At 40.2% G+C, this 21,294-nt stretch overlaps 1 protein-coding gene across 1 annotated transcript in view; it reads right to left on the bottom strand.

The window, feature by feature from the left end:
* Positions 1–21,294, bottom strand: part of LOC150091223 (uncharacterized) — a 132,859-nt gene that overhangs the window by 6,361 nt on the left and 105,204 nt on the right. Inside the window, exons 5-6 of the mRNA XM_090374784.1 lie at positions 13,833–14,020; positions 5,142–5,271 (exon numbers count right to left, since the gene is read on the bottom strand). Of these exons, the coding sequence (XP_090230910.1) occupies positions 5,142–5,271; positions 13,833–14,020 (318 nt within the window). The remainder of the gene's footprint in view (positions 1–5,141; positions 5,272–13,832; positions 14,021–21,294) is intronic.

Genomic DNA, 21,294 nt, shown 5'->3' with positions numbered 1-21,294 from the left:
ATAAAAGGGGGATCAACTCCCCATAGTCAACCAAACAAGGGTCTTAGGAATAATAGTAGATCATAAGCTATCCTTCTTACCCACACTGTGCATCTAAGCGGCAAAATCAACACTCTCAGCAGCAATAATGATAATCTCAAAGAATGATTGGGGCTCTCCAAAAGAAGTCTCTTATTATATTACAATGCAGTCTTCCTTTCAATCACCACCTACCCTGCTGGAGCGTGGTACCATAGGGCTGTCCACAGCAAGATCAGGGACAAACTCCAATCAATACAACGGAACATCATCTTAGCAACACATCGTTTCTGTAGAACTGCCTCCACAGCAGCGATGTAAGTTATAGCAGGAACTGTTCCCCTTAGACCTATTCCTAATCTTCAAAGGCCTGTGCTACTGGTTGAGAAAGTGCATCCCAGCTAAAATCCTAGATATACAAATAAACTTAGAAGTTGACATCAACAAAGGAAAAGCTCGCTGCTATAATGAGCTGCTTAATCTCTGGAAAACCAGATGAGACACCGCCTCGGTGGGGGCCACCACTAGGTGCTTTCTCCCAGAAGTCACATTTGTAACATCAAAAATAGCCATGACGTGATTCTCGCTCAGCATAGAAACTTCTTTCCTGATTTCCTGATAACTTGTTATGGACCTTTAAACGAGAAACTAAATTCCGCTTGTGGACTCCCTCCCTCTGCTCCTGCGGGGAGGCGGAAAACTGGACACATCTACTCTTCCATTGTGAACTGTACGGAGACTTAAGGCGGCAACTTACCAGAAATATTGAAGATTTTTCTCCGAATGCAGTCAACCAAATGATTAAAACACCATTGAAATTGACAGCTGTCCAGACTTTCGTAAGGGAAGTCTTCAATAGGAGGAAACAACTTATGGCAGCAGCCAACAATTAGACCACGAGTCAGGTTATTCTGAGACAATTCCCTGACACTAGAACCTAAAACACTATTCTGCAACAACTACAGTATAAGTTTATTATTTTTTTATTATTACTATTTTATTTTTTATTATAACTATTTTATTATTATTATTTATATATTTTATCGCGATCTGCTCTGGACTGGGGCTCCTTAGCCCAGGGTAACCTGTTCACTCCCTCTCTCTATTTTTAAATTTTTATTTTTTTTTTATTTTCCTCTCTTGCATCTTTCCTAGATTGGGACTTCTCTGGTCCATGGAACTCTCTCTCTCTCTCTCTCTCCCTCTCTCTCTCCCTTCGATCGATTTCATATCCTCCTGAGGAAATTCTTCTTTTCTCTGGAAGGAGGGCGAGCAGATAGTCGGGGAGGCAAGGCCTCCCCGACTATCTGCTCGCCCTCTCATGGACTTTTTTTCCCTATCCTTCTCCAGTGCGGGATGAAAAATTTTTCTTTTATTTTCTTTTTTTTTTTTTGTTTATTACAGTACATACATGGCCTTACCTTGACAGAGTCTGTAAAAACTGAACAGAGCAACGAGGCGGAGATGAACTTACGTTCTAGGAGCCGCCCATACATACATAAAAATAATAAAACAGACTGACCACTATGCCCCATCCCGAGAGAGGGCCATAAGGTAAAGTGACCAGATACTTAGAATTCCAATGCGGGGCACTGGGTAGGGTGGAGAAATTTTACAATTTCTAGAAACAATATAGAGTACACATATTTATAAAAAATAAAATAAATAAATTTTATGTTTATACTCCGGGACGACCACACGGTCAGAGGAGTTCACAAGGTAGAGAGAATACAAGAAATAGCACCGTATTCAGCAGTCACGGGCTTGAACCCGGGTTACTCAAGGCACGTATACTCATGCACTCGAGCGCCTGACCACTCGGCTGCGGTGGTGTATAAGGTTGTGTAAAGTATATGAACTGAGAGAACAAGAATTAGCAAAATTTCACTTAATTTGTAGTATTGCTTTCAGCGTTTCTACGGTCAGTTGTGTTTTTGATGACGTTTACAACTTATTTACTACCGAAAAAACTCTTTCCTTTGTGCCATTTGTTCCCGACAAACATAATTCAAAATATTTGCATTATGTTCTTTGCCATTAAATATGGAGACTACATGTTCAATCCAGGACAGGTTGCAATGTGGGGCAAACGACTGAAATACCGGACTGTCCAGCATAATCCGGGACGTCTGGTCATTTTAGTGATGACGCACATGCTCAAATATTTCTTCCCTATTCTTCACAATTAATAGAGGAAGAAGCATGCGAAACATCACACATTGCATCATTCAACGCGGTAAAGCTGAAACATATAAATACATTGCCTACAGGATGTCTGTCGATTTCGAATTGAATTTTGCATTGAAGACATGACACAATTTTTTTAATAGCATTCTTGGGTAGTTTTTCTTAAAACACTGGATTACAGCTTAATCAAGTGACTGAAAAACTGACGTCATCATCATCATCATCATCACCATCAGCCATTTTCAATCCACTGCAGGATGAAGGCCTCTCCAGCAACTTTCCAGTTCCTTCTGTTTTGAGCACTGGCCATCCATTTACTACACAAAAACTCATGAATTTCATCTATCCATCTCCGCCTTTGTCTTCCAGGTTTTCTTCTAGCTTCTCTTGCGTACCATTCTGTTATTTTTTAGTCCAACTGTCATCATGTCTTCGAGCTATGTGTCCTGCCCAAGACCATTTTAGTTCTTTAGTTTTGATAAAACTCATGAATTTCATCTATCCATCTCCGCCTTTGTCTTCCAGGTTTTCTTCTAGCTCCTCTTGCGTACCATTCTGTTATTTTCTTAGTCCATCTGTCATCATGTCTTCGAGCTATGTGTCCTGCCCAAGACCATTTTAGTTCTTTAGTTTTGATAAGAATGACCTTTACTTGAGTTTGCTGCCTAATCCATGAGTTTCTCTTCTTATCTAACAGTCTGATTCCCAATATAATTCGTTCCATTCTTCGCTGTGTAGTTCTCAGCTTCTCTTCCATTCTTTTGGTACTTCCATAAGTCATGGTGGGGAGTATACATTGATTCTTTATTTTACGTTTCAGACAAACTGGGATATTGCTCTTCAGTATGTGACTATATTTCCTGAATGCTATCCATCCAAAATTTATTCTTCTCTTGACTTCCAGCCATTTATCATTATTACAGCTAATAACTTGTCCCAGATAAGTATATGACTCCACCTTTTCAATTACTGCTCCTTCAATCATTATTTTCCTTTCTGTGGCATACTTGTTCATCATTACTTTTGTTTTAGCCATATTCATCTTTAGTCCAAATTCCTTACTAACTGTGCATAACTGATTAAGATTTTCCTCTAATTATTTGGGATCGTGGCTTATAACCACAATGTCATCTGCAAATAGTAAATGGTTTAGGTACTCTTCGTTCACATTGACTCCTTTCTGCGACCAGTCTAATCTTCTGAAAGCTTTCTCAAGGGCAGCAGTAAATAGCTTCGGAGATATTGTGTCTCCTTGTCGAACTCCTTTCTCGATTTTAAATTTGCTACTGTCTTTGTCTAGTCTAATAAAGGAGGTAGCACTCTCATATATTTTCTTCAAAATCATAATATATGGGATATCTATGCCTTGTCTTTCCAGTGCCCGAAACATTGCCTTATGCTGTATGGAGTCAAATGCCTTTTCATAATCCACAAATGCCAGGCATAATGGTGTTTTATATTCCTTTGTTTTCTCCATTAGCTGTGATATTTCGTGAAGGTGATCCATAGTTGAGAATCCTGTCCTAAAGCCAGCTTGCTCTTTCGGTTGATTCTCATCAAGTATTCTTTCTAATCTGTTAGTAATGACCCTTGTGAACAACTTGTAGATGTGGGATACTGACGTCATATTTGGTGGTAGGTACTCGACAGTGGTTGCACGTAGGTTGTACTTAATTGCACGTAGGTTGTACTTGATTGCACGTAGGTTGTACTTGATTGCACGTACTTGACAATGAGGGGTGCAGTTATCCACAAACAGCAAAAATTTTTTATTCTTCTCACTCATCCTGCGATCTGATCCATTCTTCGTAGATTTGTGATGTTATCCATGCCTTTTGGTTTTCCCGATGCATTGTTGGTAATGTCTTCAAACGTTAAAAGCAGCGGGGCTTCTGGGCTTTGCCAATGATTAAAAGAGGAAGCTTCTCCGTGCTAGACATGTTTGCAGCTAGGAGAAGGGTAATCCGTCGTTGGCCTTTTCTCCGCCACTACATTTTTCTCCTCTAAATGTAAGTGTTTTATCCAGTATAAATTTAAAAAATATCCAGTTTCATCAACATTGAGATGTCATTGTGGTCGTATGTCAGCAAAACATTTTTTAAACGATTTTACTTCCATTCCTTTGTAGCATCAATGTCCATGGCTGCACTTTCGCCACACACTTTTTGAAAGACAGGCAATGACGAATCTTAAATTTCTGGAACCATTCATATGAGCATTTAAATTCTTCAATATCCATTCGATGCGCAAACTATTAAGCCATAACTTTTAAAAAGTTACTATCTATTGGAACGTTTTTTGCACCATCATTAGCCATTCCAGAAGTACCTTTTCAAGATCGGGATACTTCGTCTTTCGGGGTCGAATCCTTACTTCTCTAAACTTTCTACCTTTTTCCGATCTTTCAGAATAGTGAACAGAGTACTCTTAGTAATTCCGAACTGTTTGACCATGTCTGTCTTAGACCACACACCATTATCTACAGCTTGCAAAATTTGCATTATCTACAGCTGGCAAAGCTATCCGCTTTCTTGGAGCCATACCAATAAACATACACTCTAACTAATGAAATTAACTTATAGCCGATGTCATTTCATTACCGCACTGCGATAAAAGAGCGTGGGAAACCGTAAATGATTTCTCACGGTCAGGCTGCAACTTGTCCATTACTTCAATATATTTGAAGCGTTCTGTCATTTTTAAACGCGAATATTGTAATAAAAAAGTAAAAATTCAGATGAAGTGGTAGAAATTTATGGTCATTAGCGAAAAATCTTTTTATTTTCATTGTTGTTTATAATGAATCTAACATTTTTCATTAGGTTAATGAGAAATTTGCCGGGACCAACCACATAGGACGTTATAACGTGTTAGGACGTTAAAAAGAGGGCCGCTATAAATTGCTTCTACTGTAATAATACTAAAATGATACTTGCCAGCAGATCCTGTGTTTGGCTGTTCCACCAGTAGCAACTTCGCGAATTGACGTCTGCTTTTCTCTGAAGTTTTTAACACACGCATCATAGACTGAACTTTTTAACAAACAGGAGAGTCCTTTTAAGGTATCTAAAAAAAAACCCAAAAAAAAAAAAACCGTTGATTAGTGAAAGTCTATTTATGGAGTTGTACTTGAAAGTAGGTACAAGTGGTTACTTTTAGTTCATTTTAATGAAATTGTGGATAACTCAGTATTTACGCAATCGGTTGGCTATTTTAACTCAGTTTTATACCAGGAGGGCGATTTATAACTGACCCGTTCTTTAAATTTATTTAACCAGTTTTATATATATACTCTGGAACAAGTAGAAGAATATAGAAAAAGGTATTAAATGGCATTACCTAATAAAATGTGAACACTATCCTACCAAGTTTTGGGACACGCCCCTATGACCATATCTCAAAAGCACACATACCATAATAAAACAACTCTATTTGAATACTTAGCCACACCACTAACCTGATGAATGAGGCCTAGGTGATGTGCACTTCCTTTGCCGGGGAGGCAGATAATTACTATGTGGCATAACCTCTTGCCTAAACTGCTCTGCTCTTTAAAAACATCTCAATTCTTCTAAATTATAAAACTGACTATAAACAAAACTGGTATAAATGAAGCTCAGTCAAATTCAAAACACTATTTACAACATATGTAAAATATTTATATATACAGTATTCAAAACTCAAGTAACATACATCCCTTTGCTTCTCAAATGAATTCCATTTGCAAACTCCAGTAATGCATCATACAAACTCCTTTGGATAAAAACTCATACACCTCAAATACATCGTTGCCAATTCTATTATAAAACTCTTCCGTCAGGTATAGTATATATATGAGGAATAGTCCCTCAACAAGTGCATGCCATCCTCTGCTTCTCCAATATCTGCAATGCGGATACTATGTAACGCCTAATTCTCCCAAATATCTGCCAAGTCCATTATCAGATATCAAGGCCGTACCAAATAGGCCTAAAGCATTTTCTCATACTGTCCATTATATATGCGCATCAGGCAAGAAGCAAAGGTTGCCCATCCAAAAACAGAACAGTTCCATCTCTCTTGCCACTTTATCATAATTTTGTCCCGAAATCATTTTATTTCGATCTTAATGTCTGATCTACTGTATACTTTTTCAATATTAGTACTTGATCGTATCACACTCTAATGTGCAAATTCTAATGATTGCCTCATAATAACCAAGGCTATACTCTCTTCCTGAAATAACTTGCAGGGCATCATTGTAAACCAACCTGCAAGTCTGAGTATCCCCAAGAAGGACAAATCTCTGAGCAGAAATTTTTCACAGTTCTTTTCACAGCAGCTTTGTTTACTGTGTGATTCCGGGAACAGCAAGAATACACACTTGTATAGGAGGTCAAGGACTCTTCCCTTAACCTTGGCATAAACTATTCTAATTATTTCTCGAATATGCCTCACGTGCAGTAAAAGGTCAGCATTTCATCGACAAGAGCCCTAAGTAGTTAACTAAGGAGGCATATGCAATCGGAAGATCTTAACAGTGAGATGTCAGCGTTCACAAAGTTTGCCCTACAATACCATTTTGGCCTTACTAAGAGACGCCACCATCAGTATACTTTCCACTGCTCACCCTTATTCAAAACTGTTCTATCTGTCTCCTCTAGCTCATTACATCAGTTGTCACTATCGTATATCATTATCATGAGATCATCCGCATAAGCGATAGGATCGCATCCTATGCAGTCCTGCATCAAAAGCTCATTCATCACATAATTCCATGAAAACGGCCGTTTTATTCAGCTTTGCGGTACATCTCGGGTAATTTCCTTTGTTATTTCAGACTGGTCATCAGAAAAATAGATCTCCAGCAAAAGCAGTCTCACATAGTCCCATGCAAATTAACTGGGCAATCCATCTCCCTTAATCTCATCGGTATACTTCCCATCACGCTGCTCTTCAGTTTATTAGAGACTGTGCGGCATGCCACTGTGGACGAAACACGCGTGCATCATTTCGAACCTGAAACAAAAGAACAATCGAAACAATGGAAGTATTGTCCCTCTTCTCCATCTCTTAAAAAGTTTTGCAGACGTCGGCTGAGAAAGTCATGGCTTCCATCCTCTGGGATGCAAAAGGGGTGATCAAGGTTAATTCCTTGAAACGAGGTTCCACTGTCAATGCCGAGTATCATTCTAACTTATTGAGACGTTTCTGTGAGGAACTGGAACTGAAGAGCCGCTGAAAATTGGCCAAAGGAGTCATCTTGCATCAAGACAGTGCCACGAATACTGTTTGTAACTCGGGCAACACTGCGTAACTATGATTTGAGCTATTACAGTACAGCATCCCTACTCGTCGGAATTGGCTCCATCAAATTATTCTCTGTTTCCAAATCTCAAAAAGGACTTGAAAGAACAAAAATTCGACAGACTGCAACAGTGCTGTGATGAATGCAGTCAAAAACTGGTTTGAATCATAATCTTCAGAATTTTATTTGATTGGGTCACGAAAACTAGTGGATCGTGTCAGAAAGTGTGTTGACTTATGGGGGGGGAGACTACGTTGAAAAATAAATGGGTTCACAACTTTCAAGCATATCTTCTCTGATAGGCTAGAAGCTTTTAAACCGACCCTCCTTGTGCAAGTAAGGCGTATTACGGTATACAGGTGTTTCAGGTTAAAAGTATTTAAAGGAAACAATAGTTTGCATTGTTTGTTTCCTCATCTGCAGTGGACACTGCGCGTTTGTAAAATAACGTGTCAGTCATGTGTCCATGCCATTACATAAAAACGTGTCTTGCTTTTTTTTTAATTTTTTAAAATCTTGTCGGACTACTTTAATTGCAAATTTAGAATACAGAGTATTTAGTCCAAATCAGGTCAGAAATGGGACTAATCAAAGTAAGACTTTATAAACATTGTTATTATACTCTGAGTGTTCACTGAATTATGACTACCTGCCTAATACTGTATTGGACTGCCATTTGCACGGATAACAGCCACTATTTGCTTAGGCATTGATTCCACTAGATGTCTGAAAGCATCCATACTGACCTGCGGCTATGCTGCCTGACTAATACTGTATGGGACCGCCATTTGCACGGATAATAGCCACTATTAGCTTAGGCATTGATTCCACTACATGCCTAAAAGCATCCGTACTGATCTGCAGCCATCCTGCCTGCAAGGCTTCCCACAGTATCGGAATAGATGACGGTTGCATTTCCATACGCAGCACTTCCGTTCCAAAACATCCCACATGCGAATTTAGAGGCCAAACAAGACTGGTGATATTTTCATTTTGTTGCCCGACTCACCCATCAGTAATCACCTTATCGTCTTGGTATATCCTGTTTCTGTCGGAAAAAAAATGCAACGTGGCAGAGTGCACATGGTCTCCTAAGAGCTGCCGGTAGACCTCATGTGAAACAGTCCATACGCACCAGAAGTTCTAGTTCTTGCCAGCAAAACCTGCCCCATATTAAGCAACCACCATGAGCTGCTTGGGTAGTGGGCATCATGAACGATGGGTCCACGGACTCGTGTTGCACACACAAAAGCATCCGTTGGCGTGTTGCACCAGGTATATGGATTCATCCGCCCAGCACATTCGTTTCCAGCCCTCCAGTGTCCAATCAACATGTTGACACCACAGCATTCGACATCAACACTACCCAACATGATTTTTACCTCCAGCAAATCAATGGTTGTTTCTGGTCAAGTTTTATGTATAGAATTTAAAATCAATCATAGAAAGTTCCTATCACATCTCAGTTTTAAGATATAGATAGATAACTGGATTCTGTACAAAGATATCACTACTGTTTGAAATACAATTTTTAAACTTATTAACTTTTGTTTATTGGGCTAAAAGTTAAGCAAGTACAGTACATCATTACTGTTCTTGCAATATAGTATACAGGGTGATTGACTACCAGTGCGACAAACTTGCAGGAGGTATAGGAGGCACAAAGACGAATCGGAATCACATAGCATTGCAGGGTCCGAAATGCCTTCGTCATGCGGTAGAGGACGTTGAACGGGAGGTCGCGTGAACAGTGGTCCCGCTGGAAGTCAGCCTTTGCGAACCGGTTCCCGAGGCAGTAGGATGGACGAGTATTGAAACGTTGGACTGGCCGACATGGACCTCGCGTATGGAGCTGCAGACTGTAATGGGTGCGCCGCTCTGAGCTTGTACCAGGAACGTTTCCCGGACAGGCGTCCTCCTCATCATACGCTTTTCGTACGTGTGCACAGAAGGTTACGTGAGACTGGTTGTTTCACCAGGTATATGGATTCATCCGCCCAGCGCATTCGTTTCCAGCCATTCCAGCACATTCGTTTCCATGAATCGAGAGCGAACGACGAGACTGCCAGACAATGAGGAGAATGTCCTACATCTTGCAGAAGGCAATCCGAGTACGAGTATTCGAGCGATAGGCCAACGATTGGGTATTTCCCAATCCACTGTATGGAGGATACTGTCAACAAACCAAATGAGTTCATACCATCTGCAATGCGTCCAATCATTGGAGCCTACGGATTATCCACTCCAGAGGACTTTTGCTACTTGGTTTCTTCAACAGAGTGCGACAGAAAGCGCATTTGCTGTGTCTGTATTGTTCACGGATGAGGCAAGTTTCACAAGAGAGAGGGAACCTTCAATCAACATAACGCCCATTTGTGGGCTTTGGAGAACCCCCATGGTACGCGAACATGTGCAACTCAACGCCGTTTCTCTGTCAATGTTTGGGCCGGCATTGTTGGAGACCACATCATTGGACCGTACCTTCTGCCCCCTCGTCTGGACGGTAGGGCATACTTGATCTTTCTACAACAAGTCCTGCCCGAACTTCTTGAAGAAGCACATGTTCCTAACACATATCGGAATTGACCTACTAAGGCTCATAGAAGACCCGAAATATAGGAAACAAACCGCAGTGTGGCTCGCTGAGACTACTGTTGCCTAGTAGTTGTGTGAATTTCTGTCGAACTGTGTGTACGCAATTGAATAATGTATATCTCGCACAAGTTGATCAGTGGATGTGATGTTAAGATGAACTTTTGTATTACAATTGCCAGGACTCTAGACAGAAATGTAGTGAAGAGTAATGTAGTTTAAATGTCATCTCTTCGTGTATATTTAACCTTTCTTGTATATTTTAGACATTCTTTTATTCGCATTTTATGATAATCCCCTGGCATTGTCTGCCGTGAAGGGAATTTGTCACTTACCAATGTACACCTATATTTTAAATTTGGTAGGACAAATAAAGATTTATTTATTCCTCAGTCGTTGCGCCGCTCAATGTGGTTCTAGCATGATGGGGCTCCCCCACATTACACCAATGACGTCCGCCAACACCTAAACGTTACATTTGGACAGCATTGGATAGGTCGTGGTAGTCCGGTTCATTGGCCTGCTAGATCGCCGGACCTATGCCCGGACTTCTGTACCATGGCTTTTTGCCAATGTAAAACTTGTCATTAAAATGATTTCTGTTACACTAACGAGTTGCTGTTTCTGTTCTTTTTCTTTGCTTCTTTGTTCACGCGACCTCCCGCATAACGAAGACATTTCGGACCCTGCAATGCTATGTGATTCCGATTCGTCTTTGTGCCCCCTACACCTCCTGCAAGTTTGTCGCACTGGTAGTGAATCACCCTGTATTTTGATTTTGATGCACTTTTCCAGACAAGTCAGTATTTTTATTAATTTTATTATACCATTCAACTGTTCAATATATAGTGTATGATAAACTACTCTACAAGAATTCACCTTCTGTTGAAATTTACCAATTTCTTTTACTGTTTTTAGGTTAATGCATTGTTAAAAATGGAGAAGACAAAGCACAGAACTTGCGTCAATTACCCAGACAACTTCTGCTATGTTTGTGGACGCTTAACCCCAAAAACTCAGAGTAAGAAAATATACAATGTCCCAAGAGTTGCATATTCATTGTACTTTGGCTGCAAGATCGGTGACCAAGAAAAAAAATTGGCTCCATGTATCTGTTGTATTACATGCACAACGAACTGAAGGCTGTGGTTATATGGCAGGCTGAGAGCATTATCTTTTGCCTTCCCTATGGTGTGGCGCGAGCGCAAGAATCGTTTCGATGACTGATATTTCTGCATTCAAAAATAAAAGGTATTTCCAAAAAGAACAAACACTGCATCAAATATCCAAATATTCCATCAGCAATTAGGCCAGTGCCACACGGTAATGAACTGCCAGTACCTGTGCCACCAAAATCTTGGGGTATTGGTAGTAGTGATGAAGGTACAGAAGAAATCGTTTTACCAGATGTCACGGAACCATGTACTTCACATGATTTGGACTACGAGCCAGAGAAAAGGCTCCAAGAAAAGGACCCACACTACATTGAACAAAAATAATTAAGAGACTTGGGCTTATCCAGAGAAAAGGCTGAATTACTGGGATCCAGACTACAACATTGGTGGAACTTACTCGCCAAAGGTACAAACATTATAATATACCCTAAGCGAAATGAAGAGTTTTCACGATATTTTGCAATGGTGTCTGCAAAGACGTCATTGGTCTTATGCACGAACTGAACATTGGTCACAATACCTCTGAATGGCGTTTGTTCATTGATGCGTCAAAGCTAAGTTTGAAAGCAATATTGCTTCATAATGGAAATACTTTACCATCAGTTCCTCTTGTTCATGCTGTTGGCCTGAAAGAAACTTACGATAGTATGTCCCAGATTCTTGCTGCTATCCGTAACAATGACTATGGTTGGAATATTTGTGGCGATTTCAAAGTGATTGGACTGTTTGTTGGGTTGCAAGGTTGTTTCCTGTGTTTGTAGGATAGTTGTGCAACAGCCAAACACTACGTCGTACAACGCTGGGACAAGAGAGATGAGTATATTCCCGGCAAAAGCAATGTAAAGTATGTTCCATTGGTTGATCCACAAAAGGGCTTTCTTCTCCCTTTACACATCAAGTTTGGACTGATTAAGAATTTCACTAAGGCACTGGATAAAGAAAGCAGAGGATTCGCATATTTACTGAAAATGTTTCCAAATTTTTCTCTTGCAAATCTGAAGGAAGGAAGGAATTTTCATAGGTCCTCAAATAAGAAAGCTCTTAAAAGATGAAGAATTTCAAAGAAACCTGAATGATGTTGAACTGGCTGTATGGAGATCTTTCAAGGCTGTAGTATACAGATTCCTTGGAAAGAGAAAAGAAGAGAACTATGAGCAAATGGTGACAAACTTGCTGAAATGTTACAAGAACATGGGGTGCCGAATGTCATTGAAAATGCATTTCCTTCATTCCCATCTGGATTTCTTTCCTGAAAAGTTAGCAGATGTCAGTGATGAACAAGGGCATATCTGCAATGGAAAAACGATACCAAGGTCGCTGAGACTCTGCCAAGATAGGAGATTACTGTTGGTTCCTTAAACGGGAAAGCAAACTGGAGTATAAAAGGAAATCATTGAGTGGGAAACGTATCTAAGTAACATATATTGTGTGTGTAATAATTACGACCATGTATCCTGATATTGTATAAAAACAGGGAATTTAAAAAAAAAAAGCGTATATCTTTTGATGTAGACGTGACAGAAGTAAAAGATTGATATTTTCATAATCAGGACATTAATTTTGTTCAGAATAACCAACTTTCGTTCCAGAGGTATGACGAAAAAAAATTTTTGTCGGGTAGTGTAATCCGCGGTGATGAGAGGGTATCTCTTGGGTCGTCTGCTATACGTCTGAGTGTGCGGCTGTAGCGTACGAAGCTGTTCTGTTTTTTATAATGCAAGCTATCCGGCATAGTCCTTTACTAATGGGAAGATCATAATTCAGTAATCACTGAGTGTACTTTGTATATTGTTGCAAGTTAATTAAATATGCTGTTTGTGTTCCTATGTTTAAAGAATTGAATATCCGTCTCTTTGTCAGGAATGTATTAAACTGAGCGAAAATTGATCGCAATCCAATATTACATCATTGTTCCTATGGGAAGACTGGTTTTTACTTATGACACTTTTCTCGGAATGTATTCTGCATGGAATGCCTGTATTGTTAGTTGGTAAATCATTTATTTAACTGATTCCATCATACAAATCGAGTCACTGAAGTCACTTTCACCACTAGTCAGTGATAAGGACAATAACTGACAGGATGTCATAATTAAAATTACGTCATTCTGCATTTTGCTATTTTATGTATTCCGCAATGAAGTAAAGGGCTATCCTGCACTTCGTAGTAGGAGTTAATTTGACATTGTTGAAACAATACTGTTTATTTTAAGGCTTGGAAACGAGTGGCTACTCACCTCTCCAAAAAGTGGTTTTAATCATATCTGCGTTTACTGCATGGTTCTGATATATTTTTCAGTACTCGTTAGTCGTAGACCATAAGTTTATCCCCCACCTCCCAAAAGGAATGGGTAGCCACATGCGCTGATTTTTCCGCTTTAAAAAACGTTGGATGTTAAATAGATTTTAAAGGCCATCTGGCAGATAAAATGTGACATCTGATTTTAGCTGGACTGAATTAAACGCGCCGTCTGATTTAACACTACTCCTATTTCATGCTTGAAAATTAAATTGATCGAAAATATCTATTTCCTCTGAGGAGTCTGAACTAAGATTAAACAAATTAGCTTTTACCTGTAACGCTGCTTCTAATACTACGGCTTTGGTCACTCAGTTCCATGTAGTTATCTCCACGATCTTGGCACGTCCATGAGTGTTCGCCTGTTCGATCAATTAAATAACTGTGCAGGTATACCTTATCTTTGTCACTGCAATCAGACTGCATAATGTTCCGGACACATTGTCTAAAATGCTCGTATTTCCTAAAAAAAATAATAATAATAAAATAAATAAAATAAAAATTAAGACGCTGAGCATTGGCGAAGAAATAACAGTTCTAGAAGCGTAACACCACTTTGATCAGAATGTATAATGTATAACGTTATATAATATAAAATGTATAACATTCCCAGCTTTACTATGAAAATTTAAAATTACGTATCAACACTTTGTGTATGTGTTGTACTCATTTCTGCAAATCGTTTAGTACCAGTAGATTTGAATTAAACTGAAATTAATATTGAATTAGTATTAACTTTAGTTCAACGATTCATTCGATTCCTCACATAGAGGGTACTTTCTTGTATGCTCTGCAGTAACATATCCTCTCTCTTGCGCTTCATGAAATTAGCATTTCAGCGCGTGAAATTCGTTGTGCATTTTTAATTTTTATTAAGAGTCCAGAAAGAAACAACTAAATTATTACAAAAATAGGAGTGATTTTTCGTAGTGAGGTGTGTGCACTGAAATGAAAACAACCATTTTTATATTTTTTTCTAATTAGTTAATTAATTAGAAACAAGATAATTACTTTCCTCTAAATTGCATGATATAAATATAAATTGCATGATATAAATATTGATTTCCAACTTTTAACAACTATCCTTGGCATCTACTTGACTCCAATCCAGTTGATCACCATGTCTCCCTTCTTTCTAACAAAACTATCACATTAGGGCTAACTGAGATTACCTCACTACCTATTTGCACTATCTCTTGTGGGTAGAAGTGTAAAGTTTGGTGGCCTCTTGGGTGACCTCTGTCACGTGTTTGCGATGGTTTGGCTCCGTCTACCGGTGCCCGCGGATGTTCTGTTAATCTAAATGTCAGATAATGGGTCGTGGGCCAGCGGTCTTGGGCTCTGATGTGGAAAATTTTTCATACGAGTTGTATGAACTGTAAAGAGAAGGACGTCTTCTCTGATTAAGTCACTTAAATGAAAATAGATTTAGATCATCCTTTTTAAGTTGTCTGACTGGGTGTCGGACTGGTTTTGTTAGATGGGGCAACCTACCTCCTCATGGTGGGGACGGTAACTCGTCATGGGGGCGGAGACGCCGTCCCCGCCGCGAGGCTAAAGTCAAAGATTCACTGTTGTTGTGATATTGCTAACCAATAAAGTCACTGTAAAAATCACAGCAAAGGTACATAGTAGCATATGGGCGTCAGCCTAAGGAGCTACATAAGATCAAGTTTTTAATACATGAACTACTTATCTGCACTATCTCCGATGGGTAGAAGTGTAAAGTGTTTAGTGTCTAACGGTTCCAGAGGTTTTCCCCATCTCCACTTTGTGTACATCGCAGTAGAAGAGCACTCTGGCAGGCCCTGCCACCTAGTTTTCTAAGATTTCAGTGGCTAGGGCCTATTAAAAAAAAACAGCCAAACAAGGTTAGGACGTTAGAATTTGGACTAAATTTAAGTTTAGTTATGATAAATGTTGAGTTAGACGTTAAGTTAGAGTTAAGTCAAAATTAGGTTAGATATGCATGGTAGGTTGGGTATCAAATTTTTACATTAGGGCTACCCATATTTTCTTATATATGTGTTATGTAAACTGGGTGTGTTCTCTAGTCGATTTGCCTGTTTTGCTGAACAGGTTGTGTGTCAGTAGGGGCAGAGATTGAATGCATGTATGTATTTAACTGTCGAAGTGTGGCACCCGGACATACATCCATCTCCACCAATTTAGCATATAATACCATGTTCTCATAATGGCCTGTTAGTGTAAGTGTGTAAAGTGAAACAGGCTACTCTGCCACCAGGTGATAGTCCATTGGGCAATTACGACCTGGTGCCCATCCCTGGCACGAGGAGTTAAGCCTGGGTCTACTAACTCTGGCAGTGCATATTGTACCTAGATTCCGCACCCACCAGTAAGTGTGCAAGACTGGTGGGTGCTAGCAGTCCCTCTCCTGGGCTGCCCACACCCAAGTGCCAGCAAAAAAAAAACAAAAAAAAAAAAAAAAAAAAAAACACATGTACCAACTATGAGAATACTTCTTATTAGTGAGTGCAACAATCCCGAGTTATGGTCATTCCACAAAGCCTGCAAAAAAAATTTTTCTCCCCCCCCCCCCCCTCCAAGACAGAATGCCTATCCATCCAGAGAAAAAAAATTTTTTACATGTTTCGTCAGCCTTCAGTCTGGGGAAACATGTAGAAATATGGGGCCAATAGGGATGATGACCCCAAGAAGGTCAGTGAGGAACGCCCCATCAGGAGAAGAGGGGAGCGCGGAGGTGAAGATACAGAAAACCTGTCTCTTCCTCCTCGCCAAGGGGAAGGGGATGAAAGTGAGCCAGGCAAGGGTGCCTGGCTCAGATCGCCATATGCGTGTTGACAGCAGAGCTGCTGATAGTCACAGCAGTAAGAGTCATGTTCTAGGATTTAAGTTCGTCAGTCCAAGTGTCCTGGTCTGTTCTCTATTAGCATTTCTTCCTTCAAACTGTATCGGCGAAGTGTAGAGTTCTGATGTTCAAATCGGGTGGCGGTCCAGTTCGATTCTGTCTATCAATCTCAGGTGGTAATCCATTAGGTTTCCATGATAGGAGTGGTTGTCTGATTTTGGTATCAGTTCAGTGCCTGAAAATATGCCATGCACTATGGAAATATGCCATTCTTAAGATTTTATATAAATGTGGTAAACCACTGGACAATGCCAGATGCTACCGCCCCATAGCCTTGCTCTCTCACCTTGGAAAAGGGTTAGACTAATCGCTAATAAAATTACCACACTGCAGGGAGCTACAAGCTCCACATTCTCTGTTCAGTACGGTTTTAGGCAAGGGCTTGGATGCGAAGACACCGTATTAGAACTTCACCCCCTTATCGATAGCTCCATTTCCAAGTACGTTATGGTAATCTTTATCAACTTTAAGGCCGCTTTTGATACCTTATGGTGGGAGAGCGATCTCAGCAGACTTCATTCCAATCATTGCTCTCTTCAGCGTTATACTCTTGTTCGAAATTACTTTGCTGATTGCACTATCACCGTCATCATTAAAAGCATGAAGGTTCACGGATCTATCTCCCGTGATTGCACCCAAGGATCAATTTTGGGTCCCCTGATTTGGAAACCTAGTTCTTGTTGATGACTGAATTTCAAAATGTGCAACAACTTGCATATGCAGATAACTTTGTCATTTTGGTGAATGGAAACTCAAGATCTCATTTAGAACTGTATGCCAATAAAGTACTCCTTGACCTATCATCTTGATCCTGTAAGAACAAATTGAAATTATCCCCAACCAAATCCAAGATTATGGTTTTTAAACATAACTTAGACCAGTTGTAAACTTGACAAGAAATCACTTCCACTTGTCCGAAGCATCAGTTTTAGGAGTCATCATCGATGACTGCCTTTCCTGTCAACCCAAAGGTCGCGGGTTCGAATCCCGCCTCGGGCTTGGATCAGAGTAGTGCAAAAACTTTGGGAGGTGCATTATGTCCACAGAAGCCAATGCACCAACAACTAACAAAAAAAAAAAAAAAGACCGCTTTTCTTTTACTACACCTATTCAACACCTATCCGTCAAAGTTAAGAGTATTACTGCAATGCTGATCCATATTACCAGACAAGACTGGGAGGGGGGCGTTAAACACCAAAACCCTACATCTATTTTATAATGCTGCCATAATCCCAATTACAGCCTATGCTGCCAGTTTTTGGTTTTGAGGCCCTAACCTTAAAACTGTACAAGCTAAGTTATCCACTATTCAACATTGTTTTCTCCTTGGCGTACTTTACATTTGCACAACCTGTGTTGTGTTTAGAGGTCTTTGTTTTTACATCCGCAGACACATTTCTACGGAATTTCAGGGAATCATTGTTAATCCTCAGGCTGAACCCCAAACTGAACAAATTCGATGCTGGAATTTGTGAGTCAACACCTGGCAGAATAGATGGAATTCTACCGAAGGAGCCATTACCAAAAAATTCGTTCCTGACGTAACTACACTACTTCCATCATCCACCAGAAAGTGGTTATCACCCTCATTGTTTACCTCCTACATACTAACTGGACATAGTTCGGTTAATACAAAACTTTACCATACTATGATTTTTTAGTGTTTCTCACCAACCATTGAAGTAAAAACGAAAGACGAAAAACCAAATTCTTAAAATTTTAATATTTACAATAAATTTACAAACAAAACAAAATACCATATTACTGATGATAGCAATTTTAAAATAAGACAACTGTGATATACAGTAAATATACAAGGTGATAATACAAATACCGAATTTAAAATACAATAAAATATACTAGGTTAAAAGCGCTAAAATACTAACTGAAGCTTTCAAAGGCTTCTGCCTTCTTTCTCAACAGTGTACTTCTATTCTGCGGTGCATCATTAAATACCAGCAGGTTCGCACGTTCATCCCCTCCAAGGATTACCGCCTCAAAGAGGGGATGAATGCGTGTGCCCCTATCTCTATTTATATTATTCTCAATAGAACAAATTCGTAAGCTCTCGAGCCACTTGCGGTCCCAAAATCTATGCGCCCGATCAGTGATGACAGCTTCGTCTGGGGAGTTTTGATGTTGCTTCTCCCAGAAATGTTCAGCTACGGCGGATTTACCATAGTCTGCATTTCTTATCGCATTTGTGTGCTCCCCCAGACGATCTTTGAGACGCCGTTTTGTTTCTCCCACATAACACTCCCCACACTCCGGGCATTTGATACTATATACGACCCCACTTATATTTTCATTTAAGACAGGGTCCTTGACCTGTGACACAACTGTGTGCAGCTTTCTGCCTGGGAGCTGCACACAACGTGTCTGGTAATTCCTTAATATACTAGCTAAACGTTCGGATAAACCCTGATAGTAGGGGATGTATGCGGTGGCTATTGGCGTGAAGGACTCACTTCTACTCTGCCCTCCACTAATGTATTTCTCTATGATCCTCCGGGGGTAGCCACACTTCAAAAGATCCGCCGTAACAATACGCTTAATATACGTTTAGCTCGTATATTAAGGAATTACCAGACACGTTGTGTGCAGCTCCCAGGCAGGAAGCTGCACACAATTGTGTCACAGGTCAAGGACCCTGTCTTAAATGAAAATATAAGTGGGGTCGTATATAGTATCAAATGCCCGGAGTGTGGGGAGTGTTATGTGGGAGAAACAAAACGGCGTCTCAAAGATCGTCTGGGGGAGCACACAAATGCGATAAGAAATGCAGACTATGGTAAATCCGCCGTAGCTGAACATTTCTGGGAGAAGCAACATCAAAACTCCCCAGACGAAGCTGTCATCACTGATCGGGCGCATAGATTCTGGGACCGCAAGTGGCTCGAGAGCTTACGAATTTGTTCTATTGAGAATAATATAAATAGAGATATGGGCACACGCATTCATCCCCTCTTTGAGGCGGTAATCCTTGGAGGGGATGAACGTTTTTGCTGAAACGCTCCCGAGTCACTTCCGGTTCCGACGGGAACAGTATACGTTTACGTGAGACGCACCGCGAACCTGCTGGTATTTAATGATGCACCGCAGAATAGAAGTACACTGTTGAGAAAGAAGGCAGAAGCCTTTGAAAGCTTTAGTTAGTATTTTAGCGCTTTTAACCTAGTATATTTTATTGTATTTTAAATTCGGTATTTGTATTATCACCTTGTATATTTACTGTATATCACAGTTGTCTTATTTTAAAATTGCTATCATCAGTAATATGGTATTTTGTTTTGTTTGTAAATTTATTGTAAATATTAAAATTTTAGGAATTTGGTTTTTCGTCTTTCGTTTTTACTTGAATGGTTAGTGAGAAACACTAAAAAATCATAGTATGAATATAGCCAACCTCAAAGGCCTATTTGAACAAAACTTTACCAATTCCCACTCTTGTCGATGTGGGCTACCAGAAGACTCTTCTCATGAATGCTCCATTAGGAGGACCGAAGACTGACTCTTAAGGCAACAGTTCCAAACTTGTCTCCTGGATCTGAAGAGATACTCATATCTATCAATAATTTAAAGGCCCTTCAAACCTTCTGCAATGTTGCTTTTAATCGTAGGAAAACTTTCAACCACAATGTTAATGCAAGCAATCAAATTGAAAACGCACGATAAACGATGATGCTGCCTGTTGCCTCGTTTGTCTTCCTGATGATGTCATGTACAAATTTTGCTGGTTTTTAAGAACACTATAAGGTGTTAACAGATGCTGCATTTTTCTGGCTCATCCTGTGTCAAGACTCTCCACAACTAAATCCTTTCTCTGCACAGTGATACCGTGATCAACCAGTGAATTCTGATACCACTCCAGATTAACAGATTTATATCTAGAACTTGTTCCTGCCTCGCAGATCTTGTTTGACATGGATAAAGGCGTTTTTTTAACTTTATGCTATTTTCTTCTTTATTTCTTCGTCTTCTGCTGTACTGTCTCCTGGGAATCGTGCCGGCTTGCTGGCACGGGGTTCTTTTGAATTGCGCCAAACTCGCTTTGTACATTCAGTGCGTGACTGTTGAGGTTGGCCATGGTACCTGCATTATTGTGGCCTACCCCCTCCCCCTGGTGTAGATGGACACTGGGCAGGCTTTCCAGGTGATCGCCTGCCTGGCGACAAAACGGCCAGAGACACTAAACAACATAACACATTGCACAAACATAATATTACACACATTTCTGGCCTTGCACAGAGCTTTGTAGTCGTCATAGTGTACAAAGGCAGAGTTGAACTTTCGTCCAGGTGCCGTCCTATATAAGATACTATACTTACATCAGTTCAGTGCCTATACTCTGGCTCTGCTAGCCTTAGCCCATTTTGGGTGTAATGTCCACTTCAGGTGCCTTTCCAGGTCGATTGTATTTGTCAGGTGCGGTTGAGAATCCTGCCATTGGTTTCCATAATTTGGGTGATGTCCATTTCAAGCGTCAATTTGGTGCATGTAAGTCTGGTATCGTTTCTGGGATCAGTACAGCACAGTGCCTGTAACTCAGGTATTGCCAGTTTCGGTCCTGTTGCCTTATCATTGGTCTTATTCAGCTGAATCAGAGTTTTGTCTTACTTGGTAGTTGTTTGGTCCAGGGTCTACTTGTCTCCTCTTGGGGGTTGTCATGCATAGTATTCGGTATTAGGTATGTTCGGGGTCTGATGGCACCTGGGATTTCTCCCATCTCCGCATATGTTCTCTGTATCGGACAAGCCAGAGATTTAAAAGTGTGTGGGATATGTACTTTGTTGTGCCCATTGTTCGTCCGGCCTGTTAGCCGCTGGGCCCCTAGTGAGACCCGATGT

Source organism: Mastigoproctus giganteus, chromosome 1, assembly GCF_048544385.1.
Source record: "Mastigoproctus giganteus isolate SK-2022 chromosome 1, ASM4854438v1, whole genome shotgun sequence".
Classification (NCBI taxonomy): domain Eukaryota; kingdom Metazoa; phylum Arthropoda; class Arachnida; order Uropygi; family Thelyphonidae; genus Mastigoproctus; species Mastigoproctus giganteus.
This window is presented reverse-complemented; position numbering and strand designations above follow the sequence as displayed.